The 20,835-nt window shown below is 39.0% G+C and overlaps 2 protein-coding genes across 2 annotated transcripts in view; both read right to left on the minus strand.

The window, feature by feature from the left end:
• The window catches only part of LYPD1 (LY6/PLAUR domain containing 1), a 22,626-nt gene extending 21,552 nt beyond the window's left edge, over positions 1 to 1,074 (minus strand). Inside the window, exons 1-2 of the mRNA XM_010575224.1 lie at positions 993 to 1,074; positions 142 to 439 (exon numbers count right to left, since the gene is read on the minus strand). Coding sequence (XP_010573526.1) covers positions 142 to 439; positions 993 to 1,074 — 380 coding nt within the window. The remainder of the gene's footprint in view (positions 1 to 141; positions 440 to 992) is intronic.
• Positions 1,075 to 1,710: 636 nt separating this feature from the next.
• The window catches only part of NCKAP5 (NCK-associated protein 5), a 370,960-nt gene continuing 351,835 nt past the window's right edge, over positions 1,711 to 20,835 (minus strand). Inside the window, exons 19-20 of the mRNA XM_010575132.1 lie at positions 20,234 to 20,312; positions 1,711 to 1,994 (exon numbers count right to left, since the gene is read on the minus strand). Coding sequence (XP_010573434.1) covers positions 1,711 to 1,994; positions 20,234 to 20,312 — 363 coding nt within the window. The remainder of the gene's footprint in view (positions 1,995 to 20,233; positions 20,313 to 20,835) is intronic.

The following is a 20,835-nucleotide window of genomic DNA, read 5'->3' on the forward strand; positions in this document are numbered from 1 at the left end:
GCGGGCCCGGTGCTGCGGCCCGATCGTCGCCGTCGCCGTCAGGGTCTTTTTCGCCCCGTCTTAAGCCAGCCCGAGGGGTCGACTCGCTCCCGGTAACCCCTGGTAACCCCGTACTTCTGTTTGCTCGTTTCACCGCCTCACAGCAAGTGAAGAGTCGGAATCGCGCTTAAATGGCTCTTCGGTCGCCGTGTGGCGAATCGCTCCCAACGCCCGAATCCTGCCTGCAGGTGCGGTGTCCCCGCAGCCCGCGGTGCACAGCGAGCCGGGTGCCTTCGCTGCCCGGCGCTGGTCCCCGCCCCCGGCAGCTTCTTGGTCGGCTGAACCGGCTGCGCTCGCCTGAGGCTCGGGGGTGTCACACCAAGCCCGTCCAAAAACCCCTCTTCAGGCACAACGTTTGCAAGAGAAGTTTTATTTACGAAAGGTGTTTCAATGAAAATTTCTTAAAAGTCGAAAAAGACGATGCGAGTTTACGGCGGAAAATATAACAAATTGCACAAAATATTAACACTGATCTTACAATATTTCAATGATTAACAGGCATGTGCTAAAGAAACTGTAGAGTCTAGAAATATCCCAAATATATCTAGTTTACAGATTGCTGTACAAAAAGCAGTTATAAATACTTCACATCTAGAAAAAATACACAGAACCTTTGAAATAGACTTTCCCTTACATATAAACAACCTTTGTAGAAAAAACAAAAACACCCAATAAAAACAGGCCAATCCTCCCGCTCCTAGATATGTCTGAACTAGGACTGGTTAGCACCATCTTCTTTAAGCGTGTCACAAACAGGAGCTGAGTTTCGATTTTTAAAAATTATCTTAGCGTTTACAATTCAATTAAGACCAAACGGGGACTACAAAAGGTAACACGAAATGGTACATTCATAGTTTGATAGGAAATGAGTGCAGAGGAGGAGGAAGCAGAGGGCGGTTTGTGTAGTAGTTCCCATTCCTACAAGACTGCCGTTTGTGCCAGCAGTAAATTACTTTGACCCTGATCTTTCACACAGTTATGCAGATGATTGATGAAGTCCATACCAGCAGTATCAGGCCTTTTAATCTGTTCCATTTTCTTGCCATGTCAAAAGTCAAACCCCTTTCGAAATAAGACACCTGTTGTGAAGTTGTAATAGCTGAAATGCACGTTTCCCTAGAACACCTGTATGGAATTGCACTAAAAATAAAATGTTTTGTAAAAGGGAGTCCAGGAAAGTTTATTACAGACAATTTGGCAGGCTCAGGTTTATGGTAACGCAGTGTTTCTACATACAGTTTTAAGACTAGAACAATTATAAATCTTTTTTAAAAAAATCTACTAACTTTTCTTGTTAATATTAACATCAATTTCTTTAAGTTAGTAATCTGCTATTACAGGAGCATAGCACCAATTTAATATTTATTGCTGTCATTTATCCCTACAAATATATTTTCCCAAGATATTTACAACTGTACAAGTATTCACAAAAGTGCAAAATTAAGACTTTATTCTGTGTAACCGTTCGTTGTCTTCAGTGTTGAGTCTCACGCACCATGATGACAGCCATCTTGCTGTTCTTATTGCTGTGGGGTGAAAAGTCAGAACACCCTGCTGCGAGTACAGCGGTCTGGAGTGAGAATTTTCAACAACCGTCTCTTCTCCCACCTCGCTCCCCACTCGCCTTCAGCTCCGTTACGTGCCGCAGTCACAGCCCACTGGAAAGGGTCTCTATACGTCGTTCGAGCCTTGACTGGCGCAAGAGGAGAAGCTATCGTACAGAGAATCGCTCAAGGATTCCAAATTGTCCACGTCGTGCCTACCCGAGCTATTTAAGGAAGCTGCTTCTTTCTTTCCATTTTCTTCCTTTTGTCCTTCAACCTTGTTCAGGCAGTTCTTATCTTTTTCTAATAAAAGTACGTTATTGCTGTTAAATTTATTGAGAGACTCCAGGGAAATTTTAGATAATCTATTCTGGGAATCTTCTTTTGTTTCTTCAGTTTGCTTCAATTTCTGTAATAAGTGGGGGAAATATTAGAAACATATTTCTTATAAAGTTATCCTGTACACCATTAATTACCGTCTTTCCAAAGTTCACAGGGTTAAAGGAAATAGTTAGATGCTTAAACATCTCTTATCATTAAATGGAACATTAATATACTTTTTAGGATAAATCATAACTTTAATGATTCTGCTGAGACAAACAGGACTCCATTTGCAAAACAGTTAAGTGCTATTAACATTGTAAGTAGCAGATCCTCGGTATGCATGTGTTAAGCATCTCCAGCATCTTCACAGTAATTTACATCTTCTCCTTTAAGAATACTTTGGGGGCTACATTTAAATGGGTATTTGTTTAAGTAGAGTTTGGGGTCTGCTAAAAAAAAAAGGAGCATAGACCTGTTCAGAGGAGAAAACAGCATTTTCCATAAATTACTGACGCAAATGAAACTTGCTAGAGAATAACCTCACATTTTGCATGTGTAAGCCTATTGATTTCCACAGACCCAAACCCTCTCTAATAGACAAGAAAGCAACAAGACAGGAAATTATACTGAACTGGGCCAATCCCCACAGACGAGAATCAATCAGATATCGGCCAGGCCTACTCGGAGAAGTGTTGTAATTCTGCGGGAACACTGGACGATGTATTAGCACATTATATTAAAAACGCACAGTAGGATTATACAAGAGTAATTTTATCCCTTTGTTAGCTACTGGTATTTTCAATGAGAGATCTGACCAAGGAATAGTTAGGGAACTGCGTAGGGAGCAGTTCAATAAAAATGACCTGCCGTTCATACACAGGGTGTTTCAAAACCTGTGTAACTAACTCCTCTTACAGATAACATCATCACAGAAATATAACATTCAACATTTTATAGGACTCTCAGAGAGGCAAGATGCAAGAATTCTGAGATATGCTGTCAGAGTGCAAGCCATTCCTCATTTTTGGTATTACCATCAGATAGCGAAGCCTGAATCAGTAAATTACTGTCAATCCAAGACATCAATATTTTGGTTTAGATAGAAAATGAAATGGCATTTTAAGCACATTGAAAATATAGCATGGCCGGATAGATGTATGGATGATGTGGGTCATTACGTAGGCAATTTTAAACAGTCATTAGAATTCTTTGAAGAATTCAAGTTTCAAGTAAGTCAAATGTTGTGCATGCTGCACTGCTTATCCTTGGAAATCTTGGGCAAGAGGAAGACAAATTGTTACATAGTTCACTTGCTTGTTTTTATGGCTAGTTAGGTAAAAATCGAAATGCCAGTCCAATGACTGTTTATGTTGTGATCTTGTCATATTTCATAAGCTAACAATGCCTGGATGAGGTTAGTGTTTTAATCAAATGTTTCATACAAACTTATGCAAAGCAACAGGAGATGCTAAAGTCTTAGTAGATGAAAATTTTCTGTTTGGTTCATTAATTAATCTTCAGTCTAAAAGGTTTTAGGGGATGTTTTGTTAGATTCTGATTTTAGATGACAGTTAAGGTCTTCAAAATCTGTAACTACAATGTTTCCTGAAATAGAGGAATATAACCCTTGGTAACAGGAACAAACACACATTTAGGACCCTTCAATAGAAATTCTCCTCAATTTCAGCTTAAAATGTTCTTCCCTTTGCCCTCATTTAAAATGTTACGCACTATCACTGAAACAGTTGTTTAACTTCTGTGTAGGCCAGATGAGAAAATTCTCGGACATGGCATCAATAACATACATATTAGCACTTTCTGCTCTTCAGAGTACTAAACCTAAAATACCTTATTATTTGACAGACTAAATGATTTTTCTTTGTGTATATTTTTCCCACTTTGCAGCTTTTCTTTAGATAAATTGAATGTGGCTACTTGGCACAGACTTGTGTCTGCAAGAAGTCAATATTGGTGTTAGTAAGGTCTATGATAAAACTTCTATTGATTCAAATGGAGCCAATTTCAACTCTTGGGTAGGAGGAGCACAGACACCTGGAGTATTTGCTGCACGGAGCAGTCCAGATGAAGTATCAAAGTAAGAGTAGGATCTTTGGCTGGCTGAAGGATAGAGTTAAACCACAGGACAGACTGGAGTGAATTCAGTGGTATATTCTGCATATATGTAGTATCAATAATTTATTATACCCTACAAGCACAACCTAGACTACAGTCCTACTTTAATCACACCCTAGTTTCTCATTTAATATAAGGCTAACAGTTTATACAATACATTAGAGAAACTGCAGGGAACAAAAGTATTCTCTACAAATTTTAAGCAAAATCATTGAATCAAATGAAACTGGAAGTGAACTGAAGTGAAGCCCATCAGTGAAACCCACTGGCAAAAGATACGCAGAGTAGTGAACGGTACCTCTACAATACATCCAAGAATTAAAAGAAAAACTAATCCTAAAAGTTGCTGTAGCAAAATTTATTACTAAAATAAGAGACAGAATTCAGAAATAAGTTACGGATATTTTTTGGACATACAGTTGTCCTTTTCAGATGTCTTAATGCCCAGTTACATCCTTCTGGGAAAAAAAAAAAAATCTTTTCCTTTCTTTAACACATTACTACAATAGTATGCAAATATGCGAAGGTAATGCTCATGTGATGTGGAAAGCAATACTTTGCGTTTTTTCTTTTGATGTAAGTGTAATCTCTTTGGCTACAATACACTGGTTTAGGCCACCTATTGCTAATTTTATAATCAGCTAAGAACGCGGGGTCATCTGGATGGGACTTTTGGTAGGGAATAATACTATGGAACTGTATTCAGATATCAGATGTACAATATGATCGTATCTCATGATTTTATTAGTACAGCTGCACTTAAATCTGTTAAATTTTCTGTTAAATTGTATATGGAATAAAAATATATTTGTAGTTAGACAGTTAAAATGTGATATTCTAGTCCTTGATACATAGAGGAAAATTCATTCACAGCCTGAGCTCCGTGAGCAAAAATAAAGAAAACTTTAAGCAGAGATATTAATGTAAGAATCTGCATAATCAAAAAATCATTTTATCCCACAGTAACAAAATTATGTACATTCCTAGAGTTGAAAATCACTGATAATTTCTTTAAATTTGGTGTGCCAGAACAAATGTTACCCCAAGTTCTTTAAGAATTTTTTCTCTAGTTACTATAGATACATTTTGGAAAAAATTACCAAAGAGTATTTATTTAGATTCATCCTTAATTAAGTTTCTTATTTTTCATGTCAGTCACAACAGCTGCTAGATGAATCAAAAGGCAAAACCAAAGCAACTATTATTAGAATTTGTTTGATAAATTGCTTATGTGGTTAAGTAGTGGCTTTGGTTTTGTTCATGTAGATTTGTTACTGACTTCAGCAGACTCACAGATGTAACAAAGAACAAGGGTTAGCCCAAAGATGTTAGTATTGTGCACTTTAAAGTAATTAGTTCATTAATACATTTGAGAGTCACACTAATGTGAATGAGTAGCTTTTCCTGCAGATAGGAACATTTGGCGGCAGATCGGATGTGTTTTGTATCCACGAGTATTGGATGAGGTTTGGTAACAGTGTAGAGAGCACCTCACCTCTAAGTCATGGGTTCCAGTGAAATCTTTCCTGTATTAGTAGTGCCCTTCTGCGTAATTAACAGGTGGTTTTATCACCACATGAAAAACAAGGACTTGGTGATTTTATTCAGTGTTGCTAGAAGAGCTAAGATGGGACCAACAGTATGTGCTTCCTCTCACACAGGATTCTTCTCAGAAGTCATACTTGAAGCCATTTCAGCCTGAAGGTGTTGACTTTGCTGCTGACTATTCTGCATCTGTTCTACGAATAAACAAGGTGTCTGCTGCATTCGGGGTGGTCACTATATGCTTTCCTAAGTATTAAGGGAAAAGATAAAAACATGTAGTCACAGATTTTGGTCTAAGCAAAATAAAAAAAAAGGCTCAGTGCCGAAAAGGACTGTGATTTTCACAGTGCCTCTGTAAAAGCACTGGCCCATCATCCTAAAGCAGATCAATGGATAGCTTGTTTTACTTATACTAACTCTACTTTTGGTATAGAAAATCCATACTGGTATAGCCTTAGGGCATGGGGAGCATTTGTTGTTCTACTCTGTGTAAGTGGAGAGCTTCCCACCACTGGAATTTCTTAGCTAGTCAGTATGGGGTGCTTTATACCACCTGAGAGCAGCGACTACTTGTCAGAAGAGGAGAAACTCTAGGTGACGTAATACAGACATTCATCACAAGTCACGTCACTTTAAAATAAACTCATGAGTCATAAATCAGAGTAATGTTTCCTTGTTGGCAACATCCTAAAGGGAATAACTAAACCCATTAGTGATATAATAAAATCTGGCATGTCACTTCAAGCACAGCAAATTAGGAAAACAAAACTAGCCTGCAGTTACACTGATACATTATAAATAGGTGTTACTTCTACATTAATACATCGCATTAGATTTTTTTCAAACTTTAAAAATGAGAGGTTACATGTGGGTAGAATGCATTTTCAGTGCTGTGTGCTCAAGGACTAGCCACAACTGTAGCTGTTCTGAATGGCACAAAGGCTCTGCAGGTCTAACAGGAAGGAGCGGGGAAGGATGGGCTGGTTCACAGGTACAAAGGACCCCACAGCTGGCATGCAGGACGGAATGCAGCAGCAAGTCCATTTCTTCTGTGTGGTAACACGCAGAAGCTCTGATGGCCTGGAGGTCAGGCTATGCTTATAAGGCATGCCAGAGCCCAGAATTAGCAACAAACCATTCTGCAGGATATTTTCCAGCTGTCTAAGTTTAGTTAACCAGCACTTTAAAGGGCTCAGAATCAGTTACACACAAGAATAAAATGAACTTTATTTATGTCTCTCATGCACTGGGCAATTTAGTTTTTAGATTAACACAAAAGCAAGAAGGGCATTGCTTCAAGTGAAGTATAACTGCAGAACACTATTGGGTAAAAACAACTAAATTGCTACGAGAATTAAATATAGATCAACAAAATCAATACTTAATTGTATAATTCAAGGTCTTTCATTTCAGATCTGATCTCTAATAGGAGATACAAAGTATGTTCACTTTTTATTTTTTTAGTTAATATTTAAAACTTTATTGTGAAGGAAAACAATTTTCTAGATTTTTACCTTTTTAAAAATTGTTAATTACTTTGTCTGTATGTGTTCAAGGTAAACTTGATCCCACAATGCCGCTTTTTCTTATTTTAAATTCAGTGTTTTACCAATTTAGATATCCTCTAGTCCTACAATTGCTTTGTATTTATGACACAAGGGGCCTAAGTGGGATATGCAGTTGCAGCATTACAGAGGTTGCTCATATATAACCTGTTTAGTAGGACATTTTTAATATGTTCACAGCTTCTTGTAAAATAGGTGTGTTGAGATACAGAGCAGTATTCTGATCAAAGATATACTGGTGTAATCAGAAGTAACTTCTCACTGAATTCAGTGGTGTTACATGACCAGTTTGCAGCAGAAAGGTGTAACGTGAAAAGGGTTGGTTTTGAACTACCAGGTAACAGCTTTCATCAGCTAGCCAGGACAGAATGCAATGGTAGACTCTCTGTGGAATGTGAACAATCTCCAGATCTCATTTAACATCAGGTGGACAGGTAACACTCTGCACTGAAAATAGCTGTACAGTCACAGCCAGGAAACTACAAAGGTGAAAGCTGTAACTGCATGACCTCTGCTGTATTACAGCTGAGCTAAAAATGTGATGTTTGAACTTCTTTCTTTTTAAAGCATAACCTTAAATAATAAGATAAGCCTTGCTCTCCCTTGTATATTGTCAGAAGCTTTCATCTGTTTTCTGGACTGACAGTAAAATAATTTTTGAAATAATGAATCACTTTTCTTTTTTCTACTTGAGCAGAAATCCCATGATTATTTGCTGTAGCAGAAAATGACATTCTCGAAGATACACCATCAGATTTTCAAGATAAACAATAAGTGCCAGTTTCTTTTCTTGGGAAAAAATGCATTGATATGAAGTATTTTTAAATTCATTAGTCTGTTCAGCAGTTTATAGGAAAGCCATATATATACATAGGTGTGTAACATCCAATTATGGCATTATGGGTAATACAACAATGAGAACAGAACCAAAGCTTGCCTACTGTGTTTAAGAGTGTAACAATCTGCAAATAGATTTTAGTATCACAAGGACAGCATTTCTGATGATCCTGAATTGTAAGTAAATTACCTTAGAGGAAATAAAGCTGATTAGCATGAACTGTGTATGATTCACAACTGCAGATCTGGACAAAGCAGCTATCACTTAACAAATAGGTGACTGAGGAGTTGAGACAATGTTGTCTATACCTTGAATTCTTGCATGGTTTAGGAGATAAAAGATAGTTTAGTGAATTGAGCCTTATGCTTTCAAAAGCATAATTTTCATAAAATGATGAGATGTCTAGGTACATTCAGCACTCTAATGCAAAGAATATTGTCCTCATAATTTACAAAGTATATGATTTTTTTGTTGATATGACAAGACTGTTTGACCTGATTAGGTATCTACCAATCCTCTTTGAATTTTTGCGTAATTTAATAAACCAGAATTTTCAGGTCCCAGTTTCCACGTCAGGTAAATCTAGCTTTTTACCTTCTGCTCAGTTATGAACTGGTTGCCACAAATGTTGTTTTCCCATAGCGCCTGAGAATGGCCGCTGGCTGCATCAACTGTGCATGGACAAAATGTATTTAAAATGGAATAAGAAAATGTAATTCTAAGTGGCAACACCTTGGAAAATGGTCACAATGCAGGTCCTCAGTCAAGTGTGTTGAGGGGATTTATTACAAGGAAAAGCAATTAAACACAAGTACTTTCTCCAGAAGGTAAAGCAGGGCCTCACTCTGTTCACATTGGTAGAATCACCAATTTTGCTTCTCACAGAGGGAATCTACCCAATAAAAGCAATGCTTACTGCCATCAGAGGCTCATCACAAGGCATTAAGGAAGAAATATTCACAGTGAGAAAGGAAGCTGATACTCAGTTTTTGAATGTGGTAGACTGAAAATGAACAAGGCATGCATAGGATACACTTTACTTTTCAGGGATCCTCTTAGCTTTACTTGTAGAGGGAGTTAAATAACAAAATTGTTCTGATTTTCTAGTGATGGGAAAAAAATCACAGTGAAAAAAATTCATACTGAAAGATAAGATTGCTGACAAAGTTCTTGAACTCAACAACCATTTGAAGTTCAATACTATTCTTTGACAGAATTATGTTGAGGTTTATGTTGCCAGTGATAACTTACCGAATGGTACTGGAACTATGCAGTCCTAAGTAACTTCACCGTTTCAGTCTTCATCAGACTGTGTTTCACCACACAGCATTTACGTATACAGAGGTTTGTCCTACTGAATGAAAGTTGTCCTTACCTTGATGAAAGTATGGCTGATTGTTTCAATGAAGAAGGGGCTTTATAAAAAAGGGGCTACAACTGTATCCTAGATTAGAGGTTTGGAAGTGGGGTTTTTTTATTTTTTTAAATTGGGATACTTACTCAGAACTGAATCAAGGGGAAAAAAGTATAGTTCAAGAAAGATTTTTTAAATCTAATACAAAATGCGGCTCTTAAAGAGACAGATTCTATCCCACATTTGACCGTAGCAAAAAATTCCTTTCAAACTCAGTAAATGCAGGATCATACTCATACAACATACAATCTCACTGACATTTTCAGTAATCGGGGTCATTTTTTCGGTATGGCTGAACTATTCTCAGACAACTGTTCCTTAGTATTAGCTGTGCTCTTACCTGTCTTCAACTTCCACCTTTGGCTTTTTTCAACAAGACTATTTATTTTGGTAATTACAGAGACACTTATGCTCTCACTCTCTAGTGATGTCTGAGTTCCTGGCCTGTAATGTCTGTATGTCAGTCACCCAGCATACTGAGGGAAAACGGAACTGCACTTCAAGAATGTACTGCAAATGGTAATTGGTAGTGGGTAATGATTTTCCACACTGGTAATTCTCTCTTTTGAGTATGGGACTAGCTTCACTTCAGCTTAGCCTGTGACTATCCAAGGTACATCAGCTGACCTAAAGGCAAAAAGACAGAACCAGCAGGTAGAGAAGGAGCAATGTTATGTGGCAGCATCAAGAGCAAATCAGCAGTATGAAGAAACCATGCAGAAATAATTCTCCCAGCTATGAAAACTGGCTTGTTGTACGCACTAAGAGGGCTATGCTGTCTGCAGGGGAGTTCAAAGAGTATGAATCTCTGCTGGAAGACCTGCAGAGGAAAGAAAGGGAATGTCCCATCTTAGAAGTTTTAAAGATGATTCATAGAGGTCATTTGAACAAAGGAGTGAGCTCCACAGCAAAGTTTTCTCATTTTTAGCCTCTGAGGAGGACAGTTGGGAAGAGACAAACAATCTTTCCAGACCCATTAGTCCACCTCTCTGTGACTGCACATTTAGCTGCTGTGGAGGTAGCCTCCATGTTCACATACACAGTGCCCACGCATCAGAACGACACCTCTTCCAAGCTCTCACCAAGCAGAAATACAGAGGTGATAATTTTCACATTTGGAAGCAGGATTGCCTTTATTCTTAAAAAATTCTGAATTAGCGTGCTTAAACCCCACCCCAGCAAACCAGTTTATTTTAGGAGCCTCAAATTGTCATTTTCCTTTCCACTCCAGTTCTTAATCAACTATCTACATATCCCATTTTTCTTACCTTTAATGAATCTAACAAAAAAACAATGCCCTTTAGGTGTGCCCTCCTCTGTAAGGATGTGGATACCACCTTCCCTAAGGGAGGGCTAGGGGATGCGGCTAGGCAATCGTGCCACATGTGGCATGGGTTAAGTGCTCCTGGAGGCAGCAGAGGAAGAGGCCGTAGCCCAGGTTGCCTTCCCAGTAAACCTGCTGCAGCCTGAACTATGTGCATACTGCTTTCTGACCCTGTGCAATGAGACTACTCAAGTTCCTTTGTAATCAGAGAAAACTGGGACAGGGTAGATGCAAACAATGATGCTGGTTACATGACTGTACTTGCCACCTCTTCAGCTGACATTATGATCTGCACAATTTTCAATAATGATTCAAGCAAAGCATGAATTGCAGAATGGAAACCTATGTTTAAGTTCATCTGCCATCAAATCCTACATAACAGTACAGTTATTTACACGTACTTTCTAAATTTATGCAAACAATTTATCTTTGCTGTAGGGCAGAATATTTTGAGGGACAGAGGCACAACATGCACAAAAATCTGAGCAAGAGTTTCAGATACAAGCTGCAGAACCAAATTAAAGTAGAAGGATAAATCCTCTCTTCCAATTTTTAGTTCATTTCAGTACACCAAGTTGTATCAATAAAGAGCCCATAGTATAAGTCAGCTAGAAAATAAATGCTATGAAGGATGTTCCATTTTATGTCATTTGAATTTGATTAGTGATTAGTCTTGGCGGTTAAACCACATGGGAACAGTAATCAAGGTTTCTCTACTGCGGTTCTGTAGCAACTGGAAAACACTGTTGGCTCATGTCCTATACCATGATGGGATATTAACCTAAAATCTAATTAATCTATGAATGAATTACGGTTCTAGAAACATACTATATTAAAATCAATTTTAAGTGAGTTCCTAACAGAAGATAAGATGAAGAAAAAGCTGTAAAATTACCAGAGGTTGATAAATTCTGTTTACTATGACTGATGATTTTTATGGAGGATAATTTTACAATCCATCAAACTTCTGTCAGTTCAAGAATCATGCTGCCAAACGTATGCAGTAAATTAATTTTTAAATTTACATATTTATTAAAAATCTTATTGAAAACAGCAGGAAGTAAGCCTTGTTTGAATAATAAAATAACTTGTTATTCTACTGGAAAGAAAACAAAAAAAACCAACCAGCCTTCTATTAAGATGATTTTATAGTAAGGCAATAATTATAAACAGCTACATGAATTAGTTAACCAAACAATGTATTAAATAGCCAACCCCAAATTAATCACGAATTAAAAAAAACTGTTGGAAGATAATCAAGTAAGAAATGTAATTTAAAAGCTGAGAAATTCATGGCTGAGTTTCAGATGTGCTTGAGGACATGTTTGTTAACTCAGGCCCATTGGCAGGAGCTCCCAGATTTCCTGTGAAAGCATGGGGAGCTGCAGGTGTCTGCCTGCATGGCTTCCCCACTCAAGGTGCTGAAGAGGAAAGGAGTGTTTGCAATCTTCTTGTGCATGTGGCCACACGAACGTGCCCAGATGTGCTGCTGGCTCAGGAAATCATTCTGTGACCCAAGCCTATGTTTATTCTCACAGGACAGAAGTCCACTGTAAGAAGGTGTTACAGCTGCATCCTGGGTGCCTCCCGCTAAAAGCTGAGCAAGAACCACAGAAACATCAGCTGAACAAGGGAATAAACAGAGACAACAAAGGAGCAAAGACCACAGCACGTGGTAGGATGCGGCATAACCCGTGAGGGGAGTAAGAACTACTTCCCCACCATTTGTACAAGGAAGGATGAAGAAGTGTGCCAAAATGGTGGAACGCACCACAATAGATCTGAGGCAAGTAAGGCACCTCAGAGACCAGCCAAGCAGAGTTCTTGGCTCTGTCTACCTGCAAGGCCTCATTTCAATGTCACCCATCAGTTATGTTACAAAGGTTTTCTGCTTCACCTTCAATGAAGTACTCCATTGCTGTGATTCCTGTGCTGTCCATATCCCACAGACATGCTCCTGGTATCAAAAGAGCACTGGAGCCAGGTGTCATGTCCTCTTTGTGTCCTTCTCTGGTCTCACCTCCACAATTGCTGCATTTTTCTATGACCACTATCACCGCTGGGGCCAGCCATTCCCACTCTTAAAATACCTACTTTGTGTATACAAAATAAGCCATCCTGCCTGCCTCCATCAGAAACAAGACTTGTGCAACGATAACAATTGTGCTTCCTCGCTCAGCCCTCTCACTTGTCTCCTGAGAGGCGGCGGTCAAGGAACAGGCCTTCGCATTTGATTTATGGATTATGGAGTACCTGGTGTATGTTCAAATACTGCCGCATGCCTGGTACCTGAGAGAATCTGTGTCATTTGGGGCGTCTGCCATGGTTACCAGGAGAAAGCACTATGTCTGTGCTCATGGTGACAACTCCGAGAACAGAAACAGGCTATGATTAGATTTAATAATTTAGCCAGTGGACTAAAATATATCTTGATGGAAAAAATATAGATTGTAACTAATCTCATGTTTACCAGACAACTCAAGGATACAGTCCTGGGCTGTGACTCAGTAACCGTGCGGATTAATCGAAAAGGAAATGAGAGAGACAGGGCTACCTGCAGGGAATAGGCAATTCACGTCATAAATGCAGATTGTAGACGATATTCCTTTGCCCAGCTCTAAAGGATGATCAAAAAGAAACATTGCAAATTAAGCAGAATAATGCTGGGCACCAAGACGACCACTGCTGGAGATGCAGATGGAAGTTCCTACAGGCAGGAGATTTATGAAGTTTATGAAGTTCAGCTTGCCTCCTCACAAAATTAAAGCAGTGATATACTTTTTGATTAATACACATATAATTTGGCTGTGATCCAAGGGGAATTTTAGTTAATTTATGGGTTTAGATTTGTTTGCTTCATCTTTTTGACCCAAGTACATCTGTTTCTGGTCATGAGAACCTGTATCCTACTTTGTGGTTCAGCCAGGCATACAAAAGGTCTCTCACTTGGATCTGCTAAGAAACATTAGCGGTTGCAAACCCTCTGTGAGGGGCACAGCCTCGAAACAGAGAGGAGTCAAGGACAAGTGTGCTGGACAGACCTTTGCCTTTCCACCTTTGCCTTCCCTGGATACCAGCAAGGTTCAGATTAAGCAGCTAACAGGATCTAAAAGGCTGGTAAACATTTGGGCTGAGTCCACCTGGGCTGTAAAAGGCCCCTCTTAGAATGTGAGGTGTTATTTTGACAAGGCTTTGGAGGCTTTTCCAGAGAAAGGAAGCCCAGTGAAAATATATATTGGAAATCCCAGTTCTGTGGGGTCTGACCCTCCTATCTGGCTGTGAGAAAATCTTTGTTGGGAATGATCAAAGAAGGAATTTGGTGTGAGGAACCAGGACAGGCTCCTGTTCCCACAGTGGGCTTCCTGCAGTGACAGAATAATGTAATATTTTTTGTATTGATTTTTGCTACAATTTGCGTATAAATAAAGAAACATGTACGTGAAGTGATAGCCAGCTGCATGAATGGATTTGTTGGACAAATGCTTTAGAAGATTTATTGACCTTAGCAATACAGAAGTGTTACTGCAGTATTAATGCTGCAAACTGTTGTGAGATACTGGCAATATAGAATATGTTCCTACACCTAAAATAAAGATTATAATATTGTTAATATAATAGGCCACTAGGAGGACTAAAATACAACTGGAGTTCATGCAGACACACTGTAGAGCTAAAATGCATTCATTTTTTGAATGACCAAAGACGATACAACAGGAAATTTGGATAAAAATACAGAATAAAGCAGTTCCCAGGCCCTACTAGCGAATGAATAATTTGAAAAGTGTTGCTGAAAATGAACACGCATTTGATATTTATTGGTATACAAAAAAAAAAATCTTTAAAGTGTTGATTTCTTTGATATTTTAGATGATTCAGGATTCAAATACTTGTAGGAATGGAATAAAAATTTCTTCCATGCGCAGATGCTCTTAGGAGCCCTGCATGGACAGCAGGACTGCTGAAGGCGGTGTAGTTCTGCTCATGCAAAACTCTGCAGGATCAGGGTGTGAATTCGCTTCTGACATTCTGAAAATTCCTCAGCAGAGGGGCGATGTGTTTGTGGTTAGCCCTTGTAATGCAAGATCCCATCTTGAGTAAGAATGCTTGATGAGAATATTAAGTGATAATGATTATTTGCTTAGCACTGCTATGGGGCCTTCAAAGCCCTCAAAGCAGCCTGCTAACAGTACTGGATTAAATTCCAAATGCAGCTGGAAGGTATTATTTTATTCTTTATTTAAAAATGGGGAATTTAATAGCAAGGGAGTTTTAGCAATTTGGACAGTCAGCCAGAACATCACCCTGATCTCCACAGTCCTGCACTCTTAACTGCTAAGCTTGTTGTCACTGTTTGAGTATTTCTTTCTTTGCAGGCAAAAAATTCTCCATGGGAAGACAGAGGCCTGTATCGTTCTCACTAGAGAGCATCTGAAATGCTCTTCAACATACAAGACCTGGCATTTTATCCAGTGTATGTGGCAGTTAATCAAATGTTTTGCACTGACTTCAGTAGACTTTGGATCAGACTCTTGATGCATTAGAGAGATAAATTATTTAACTTACTGAGTTCCCCTAGAAACAAAATATTGAGCTGCAAACAAAGCTAACAAACACCAAATGGGATACCATCTGCTGCAATGAACAGAACATGACCAGTTTCCCCCATGCTTGAGATTCTTCCAAAATACAATCTGAAATAGGTTTGTTAAACTCCCAACTGTCTCACAAAATTGGCTTAGCACAGGTTAGCAAATGCTAATGCCACCAGCAACAGCAAGCCAGACTCTGATATATCAATTGGAACTGTCTACGATTTTATTTCTGTTGGACTGCCCTGTGTAAAAGCTCAGGAGTTTTCTGCTATCCAGAGCCTATGGAGCCTATGGAGATGTTTCTGTTCACACCCTGTGTCCTAGCACCTGTGGACACCAGGTAGTTTCTGTCCCTGAGTAAATATGAATGGCAATTACCTATATAATGATGTTTTCATAAATCTGGGTTCTTCTATCCTTTGACATCCAGACACCATGCCTTACAACCTTCTGGAAGAACAGGATATGGAGGCAAAAGAAGCTCTATCTCCCACAGGAATGGAAGGAGATGCCTGAAATCCCAAGTCCAGAGCATTCCCTACTTGGTATCGGAGTTTTTTTGGCTGTGGTGGAGAGCATGTGGGTTCCCACTTTCACAGGGACAGAAAGACACTGCTGAGCTAAATGGAATGCATGTGACAGTAGTGGGTGCCATCAATATTAGCCCCCTTTCCACTTAGAAAACATACAAATTGAGCAACCAAGTAGTTTTTGTGTAACGTGAGGAAAAAAACCCAAGTGTATTTGCCTTATGGAACAAGACAAGAAGATAAATGTCTTCATACCTCGATTTCCTACATAGCCAGACATTTCATCTTCTAGTATAACTGCTATAAGTGATGAAACTACCATGAACAAACAGCACCTCCAAAGACTATTCAGTCTTTAGCAGTTAAGCAGAAAAGCTACAGCTCTCCACATTGTGCAGCTCTTTTAGATGGTGACTGCTGTTTTTTGGCTTGCTCTGCTGTCTCTGTTTTCACCACTGTGCTGCTAATGATGTCATAATACAGAATCCATGTTTTTACAATGGATTTTATTTATAGAAATGCTGTATTATAAATGTTGAACTCTCTGGTACCCTGGCTTATTATAGTGGTTCTCAGAAGCATGAAAAGAAAGGATGGTGTTCCAATAATAGTAATAATAAAAATATTCTGTAAAATGATACAGATGAAAGTTTTAGCACTTTCTGTTTTCTCATACACTAATGTTATGGAAAATGCAGTAAGAAATGGGTTTAAAAATATGAAGAGTTTCACTATGATATGATCTTAACTGTAACATTGTAGCACCAGATTAAAAAATACACAGTATTTGGCCTTCCTTTTAACTCAGGGGAAAATGTCTGCTGATGTTCCATGACATTGCCCACAGAGCCAATGTACAGAAGTAGGATGATACAGATTGAAATTCTGCCAGATAGAGGGAGAATATCTAAACCAATTTTCGAGCACGTATATAAACACCATGATTTTCACAGGATCCAAATACGTGAATCTGTCAGAGACATGAGCAAAAGCTCCAGATTTCTAGCACCTTTGAAAACTGGGCAGCTGAAGTGTCTAAATATGAATTTAGGCATAGCCATTAGGAAATGAAGCTTGAAAAACTGGCCCATATTTTTACTGATTAGGGGCCACAAATGACTCTCCAGTTAGGCTATGCAGGGCAAAATAATTCTTGCAACAGTGTTCAGGAAGTGTGTGCTGGCTGCTTAGCTAATTCTGTTCCTCAGTTTCAGGCATTGTCTGAAAAGCTCTTACATTCCAAATCTGCTTTGCATCTTAGTACACGTGTTACCAATGTTTCCCAATCTGGTAACTTTTCTGCAGATACAGTGTCTTGGTGCAGCTTAGGCACTCCTGTTGTAAGAAGTATCATAGACTATTACTGCATGATTAACATTTTTATTTTATAATCCTCAGCAATATAATATATTCATATTTAATTTCTTCATTCCCACCCACTTCTACTTTACTCTTCATCCATCCACATCCATCTGAGGTCTTGTTTTACGGTATGCTTTACAGAGCGTACAATAACCCATAGGATATGTGCATATGTAATAGGATGTCAGAAAAATCACTTTTAAATGTTTGACTGGCAATTATTCAGATAATTCTTCAAATAATCACTTGGGGTTGTATTTGCTGAGAATAACACTAGAGTAGTTAAGGCAAGTTCTTAAGGCTACAGCTTTTTATAGTATGTAAAAGTTTTATTGGCCTCTACTAAGGATCGGGCAAAGAATGGAGCAATCCAGAGAGGGCGGCACTAACGGGAGTGGAGCTATAGGGATGTGTCTCAGTTGTTGATGGATTGATGGGCAGTTGAGGTTGGGGGGACTCTGACATGTGCTATGAAAACCTGTATCATTCTTCTTAGCCTTTGTGAAAGATAATTAGACATTTAAATTACACAGGTATATCTTACAAACTTCCCTGTGTCACTTATTGCTAATCAGTTTGCTAAATCCCATGTTTTTTTCTCCTATCAAATACAAATATTGTTTTCCATTAAAATAATATGGATGCTGCACAAGGCCTGGAATTCATGTACCAGGGCCTAAAAATACAGTAAGAAATAAAATATTTCACTTTGGGACTTGCTATGAAGTAGAGTGTTCAAGTTTGCAAAAAATATTTAACCAATATTTTTCTTAAGGATTTAGACAATCTATGTGTCATATTGCACAAAATCCAGCATAACTTCTCATTTAAATAAAAGGTAAATCACTTTGAGGAGATGAAAACAGCTTGTGGAACAAACTCTAAACACCTGCAACTTATTTCAATATGATTTTTGCCGATATTTGACATAAAATTTACCTTTGTTTCAAAGAGTATGTTGATTAGGATATTATTGTCTGTGTACATATGAAAAGGAAAAGCATCCTCTTAAAAAAAGAAATACTCGGCGAACATATTTTCAGCATACTGCTACAGTTCCTGCTACCATCAGCTGTGTAACCTACTCCTCATGTATTCTGCTCAGAATGGAACTTTCATACTAAAAGATCAGTCATCTCCCACCCTTCCCTGCATGATGTTTGAGTGCTTTATGCAAAACATATCACTGTTATAGATGGGGAAGGCAAGTTTCAGCTGGAAAAACAATTCACAAAAATATTACAGCATTATTCATCTCATTTAACTCTGCTAATCAGATGGTCCTCTTGGAGACAAAATATCTTCCAGCTTCAGAAAACAAACAGCTCGCTGAATACCTCTCTGCCCTACTGCTCTTATCTTGATTGAGTCAATCCAATGTTTATTGTATCCAATTTATTTTTTAGCTTTTTCTTTTATTACTAATATAATTTCTACCATTACAACAATTACACTATCTCACAAGCTTACTAATATTTATCATTTGTTGCTGTTAATGTGCCATGAATTCCATTTTGGCCTACAGTAGTATTATAATATTCCAATTCAACACAGAGAGAAATGAAACCTAAAGCTTTATTTCCAAAGATGGAGGACTGAAGAGTGTCTGGTTACAAATGGCAGAAACATTAGTGCACTCTGGGCCATGCTGCAAATCACAGCAGCTCCATCTGTCAGACCTCTGAAAAACAGCTCAGAACGTTTTCCACTCAGGGAAATCACTACCAAATGATACTTTTATTCAATATGTACTTTTGGTTCTTATTAGACTAAAGGATCTACCTACTTACACCTTATGTAATCTTCAGTTATACAGGCAAATAGACATTATAGTGCTCAGGGTGTATCTGCAAAGCACGGTGCAGTGTGATGTGAAGGTATCGGTGAGCGAGCTGGGTGGGCTGGGAGCAACCCCGCTTATTTCAGCTACTCAGCTCTGCTGCGAAATGGCCTGGAGTAACCGGGCCATAAGGAGCTGCGCTAACTCCGTGCCCAGGCAGGCTCACTGTAAATTAGCTCTGTACAGCTCTGCGTTGCTCTGAGCATTTGTACACGAGCAGTTTTGGACCGCTCCTCCAGGGACTCCAGCAAACGAGCTGCAGGACTTTTTGTGACATCTGGGCCAGTGTGTAATGTGGTTATGCAGCTCCTACGTGCTGAAAAGACAAGGTTCTCTCTGTAATCTGAAATTACTTGCTGAGGTGGTGGGATATGAGGTTTCTGCTCCAGTGACCAAGTTTTTCCACTCAAAAAGGGCAAAGTTCTTCCCTCCTTGCAGTGCTAATGCTGAAGGGGTTATGTTCAGTAAGCACAACACTCCAGCTGTGGCCACAGGACAGCTCAGTGTGTTGCCTTCAATCAGACAAGCCCACACATCTGCATCTGGCACTCGACAAACCACACAGGCACACTTCACTCGGTGCTGTGAGTTACTTGGGGATTTAGCGTTACATGACACTGTGCCATAGGCACTAGAACTGCACCTACATGCCAGTGATGCTTCAAGTCCTTAACTTTCCTCCCGTAGCTACAGCTTTTCACTTCCTCCGCGTCTTCTCTGAAACTCACATCCAAACTATTCTCCTGCTAGCCTTGCACACCATGTGTTTTAAATGCCACACAGCCTGCTGTACTATGCTAAAGACTTTCTGTCCCTCACCAATATCCAAATACTCTTTTAAGACTCTGTGCTAAAAGATATTTGAGTTAAAATGTCGCCACCTACCCATCCCCATAAATACACTAACCAAACATAAAATAAGAGAGAACTTTTACACCAGCTGGAGGGCTAGTCAGAATGGGATTTGGTGGCACAGTACTAAAACCACTGAGTCCATTAGTGCTAGAAGCAGAACTCTATCAGCAGATAACAGCTTCCATTTTTTTAGGGTATGTTTTTCCTAAAAATATCCCTTGCATACCATTAAAAAAGTTATTTTCTCTGACGGACTCTGCTTTCCAAATGTCGTTTTGCCTTGCCAAAGCCTTTTAAAAACTTAAAAAAGTTATGGAGAATGTTATCATCCTCCTTGCTGAGCCACTCTCGACTGCATGATTTTTTACTAAAACTCTCAGCAGTGTAAGAAGCCTCAGTTGTTTCACCTAGAAGGCACAGGGAGAGAAATGAGTGTCTGTATAACTGCAGCTTTTTATTGTTGCCAAGCTAGTTCCTCAGGCTAACTGTAAGAATGTTCTTCCACACTACACAACATTTCTTTTAAGTGATACACGTCAAGTGAGACTTTGGTCCCAGGAGACTGCCTAGCAGTCTTCAAATTGCTTGTTTTGCTGTCTCTTCACTTTACTTTTTGGAGGCAACTTTGATGGCAAGATACTAGAAACAATAAGACTTGATTAGGAATATAAGGCTCGGTAGCAGATCTCGGAATGTGAACTTGCCCTATGGAGGGGAAAAAACATGCAGAGACGTGGGATTTGTTGATGTCTGGAGACATCCTAGCCTATTTCTAATCTCACATTTCCCCACATGAGTTGACTCAGACTTGAGGCTAGAAAAAATATTTTTAATTCTGTACTACTCCCATGGGTGGTATGGTAAAATCTGTTTTCTTATCAGATCATGCTCCTGTGGTTTTTGTCACTTACGTTGTCAAATACTCCTACA

This window comes from Haliaeetus leucocephalus, unplaced genomic scaffold, assembly GCF_000737465.1.
Source record: "Haliaeetus leucocephalus isolate CR32 unplaced genomic scaffold, Haliaeetus_leucocephalus-4.0 Scaffold451, whole genome shotgun sequence".
Taxonomy (NCBI): Eukaryota; Metazoa; Chordata; class Aves; order Accipitriformes; family Accipitridae; genus Haliaeetus; species Haliaeetus leucocephalus.